At 54.1% G+C, this 3,112-nt stretch overlaps 1 protein-coding gene across 1 annotated transcript in view; it reads right to left on the bottom strand.

Annotated features, from left to right (window-relative positions):
- Nucleotides 1-3,112, bottom strand: part of LOC105552798 (contactin-associated protein-like 4) — a 193,941-nt gene that overhangs the window by 33,656 nt on the left and 157,173 nt on the right. The window contains exons 17-18 of the mRNA XM_011998554.1: nucleotides 954-1,124; nucleotides 137-355 (exon numbers count right to left, since the gene is read on the bottom strand). Coding sequence (XP_011853944.1) covers nucleotides 137-355; nucleotides 954-1,124 — 390 coding nt within the window. The remainder of the gene's footprint in view (nucleotides 1-136; nucleotides 356-953; nucleotides 1,125-3,112) is intronic.

Here is a 3,112-nt window from a genome sequence, read left to right as displayed (position 1 = left end):
CACCCGGCCGGGTGTGAGGACGCGGCCCTGAGTGGTGCCTCAGCTGTCACCCAACCCCGCCTGCTCTCTGCTTCCTCTCCAGCCGTCTCTACAGCACCCGCGGGACTGGGAAGCCAGCAGCGCGGCTCGCACTCACCCACGAAGAGCTGGCTGTTGAGCTGCAAGAGCCTGTGTCCATCCTCGGGGGCCTGGCGGGTGCTGGGGGGCAGCAGGTCCACCTGCAGCAATGCCTCCTTCACGTTCCTCTCGGCTCGGACCAGGTGCCACCGGTTGTCACTGAGGGGAGTGGGCGACTGCACCGTGAGCTCGCAGGGCCCGTTTCCCACGTCGAACGAAAAGGCCACTTCTGCGGGGGCTGGAAACATCCCACAGGGAAGCAGTGTCAGCGGCAGCCGAGGAGGGGCCTGAGCTTGGACCATGGGGAGGGCTCCCCGGTGGCAAGGGCGTGGGGCCCTCAGGCGGGGAGTCGACTTTTGGAGTCGGGTGAAAAGGCAAAGTTAACTTATGTATACGGGAAAATAAATAAGCTCAGAATGCACAGTTCAGTTTACTAAGTAAGGAACTGGAAAGGTAATGACCTGTGGCAGAGAAACTCTAAACCACCTGGGTCTGTGGAGAATTTCATCCTGAACCTCACACAGTTTGATGAGCAGGTTGGGGGCATTGGTCGTAACACGGCAGGTCTGTGCCACGAAGGGACTGGGAATTCAGGAACGCCCTGTGGACGCCCTGGTGGGACCCAACGCCCTGTTTGTACCCAGCTGAATGCAGACAGGTCCTGCCCACGGGCTGCCAGCTGTGCTGCCGCGGCACATGGCTGGTCTCTCCTGAGGGCTGGAAATGAACCAGTCGGGGTGGAGCTGATGACGGGGCAGGGGGTGCTTCACACACAAAACCGCCCAAGAGCTTACAGCAAAGTAACAAGTGCCCCGTAGAGCTTCCCAGACACTCACAGCGCAGCTCCAGGCTGATGAAGTCCGTGATCCCCAAGTTTTCCAGAAACACCCCAGAGGAAGCCGTCGTCTTGAAAAAGAATGACACGTCGGCGCTGAGCTCTCCATGGAAGGTGGGGAAGTGCAGGTAGGAGGCCTCCGTGTGGAAAGACGCCGAGTTCCAGAAGGACCCTGACGGGAGAAGGGGGAGAAGGCAGCAAACCCATGAGGCATGTCAAACGTTCGCCGCTGAGTGCAGCCGCAACCTAAGAAGGCCGCGTTTGTGTTCTTTGTGACGTTTTCCTGAACATGAGGTCTGCGCGCAGAGTCGGCGGTTGATGAGAACCGGGAGGTGCGGGGCCCGCACGGCACAGGAAGGAATTCACCTTGGATGTAAGAAGTGTCTTCACTCTGAACGCCTTACCCAGGCAAATCACTTCAATAATGTTCCACCATACTTTTATTATCAAAACATTGGTTGGTTCATCATTTGGTATTTTAAGCACCTTTGTAAATTTAAGTTAAAGAAAATATCCTGCAGAAACCCCCTGAGCTGGCCACGCTCACCTTCCCACCCAGGCGTCCGGAACTTCTTCACACCCAGTCAGGGCCACCTCCACGTGGCAGGAGCCCCGGCTCTCATCCAGGCCTGGGTGGTAATTCCTCCTCCAATGAGAAGATTCATCAGTGGAACCCTCGCCTCATGCTACGACCGTGTCTCACAACACACGCTTTTCATCCAACAATCTCCACGGCTCCTCAGAAAACTGGATTGGAAAATAACCACTTTTCTTATACTGGTTTCTGTTAGTGTAATTTCTTTTATTATTATTATTATTATTATTTTTTGAGACAGAGTCTTGCTCTGTCACCCAGGCTGGGGTGCAGTGGTGCGATCTCAGCTCATGGCAAGCTCCGCCTCCCACGTTCACACCATTCTTCCTGTCTCTTATACACATCTAGATGTGTATAAGAGACAGGCTAAGACTTTTCATCCTCAGAACACAGGGTCCCGGCGGCAGAGTCACCCTATGAATTTTCCGCATAGTATTGCAGAAATTGTGTTATTTTATTTATAGGTACTCATAACTTATACAACTATATATTACACACATTATTCAAACGTGGCCATACGATCTCAATTAGGGCATTCGGCACAGTGCCTTGGGCATAAAAATTTCCGTAAGTATCTCTTTAATAGACTAAAATAGTTCAAAAAAGTAAAAAAATACACAGAAAATACTAAAATTAAACGTTTGTAAAATTAACAATTAGCTGCTTTTTTTTTTTTTGACTAGCGAAAGCTTGTAAGAGATGATTGCTTAAGCACAGAAATGTGTGGGGATCCTAAAAGTTCAAACATCCGCCTCACTGAGATTCCAGCAAGAGTCCGTGATTATTTTTCATTGATTGGAGTTCCTGATAAATAGCTTTTTTATTCTTTTGAAAATGCGGAGAAGTAGTCATAGAGGGGGTAATCCTTCTGTCTTCTTGAAGCCAAATGAGAATAAAATCACTTGTGGACAACACAACACAAAGCCAAAACCAACCAATAAGTCAGGGCAGGAGGCCCCGAAACCAACCAGTAAACCAGGGCGGGAGACCCCAAAACCAACCCTTAAGCCAGGGTAGGAGGCCCCGAAACCAACCAGTGAGCCAGGGCCGGAGCCAGGGCCCCCACTCCAGGCTGCGGGGCAGTCACAGCAAATGGCTGCTGAGGGTCTGGCCTGCCTGGAAATGTGAGCAAGCGACGGGGTAGGGAAGGAGGTGGGGAGCAGGAGGAAGGTGAGAGGGCCGTGGCCACCTCCCTCCTGGTTTCCTTCTGGCCCCAGTATTGGGGCACCCAGGGGAGCACCTGCTGCAGCTTCCGGGCGGGCGTCCACCTTCAGGTAGAGACCAGTGGTTGGTAATGGCTGCCACACCATTCACTGGGCAGGACGCAGCCGGAGCAGAGTGCCCCGGAGCCGGTCCTGGATGAGCTCACCGCCAAGCACCCGGCCGGATGTGGGGACGCAGCCCCGGGGATGAGCTCACCGCCAAGCACCCGGTCGGAAGTGGGGACGCAGCCCCGGGGATGAGTTCACCGCTGAGCACCCGGCCGGAAGTGAGGACGTGGCCCTGGGGATGAGGTCACCGCCGAGCACTCGGCCGGAAGTGGAGACGCGGCCCTGGGGATGAGC

The sequence above is a fragment of the Mandrillus leucophaeus genome, unplaced genomic scaffold (genome assembly GCF_000951045.1).
Source record: "Mandrillus leucophaeus isolate KB7577 unplaced genomic scaffold, Mleu.le_1.0 Scaffold575, whole genome shotgun sequence".
Taxonomy (NCBI): Eukaryota; Metazoa; Chordata; class Mammalia; order Primates; family Cercopithecidae; genus Mandrillus; species Mandrillus leucophaeus.
This window is presented reverse-complemented; position numbering and strand designations above follow the sequence as displayed.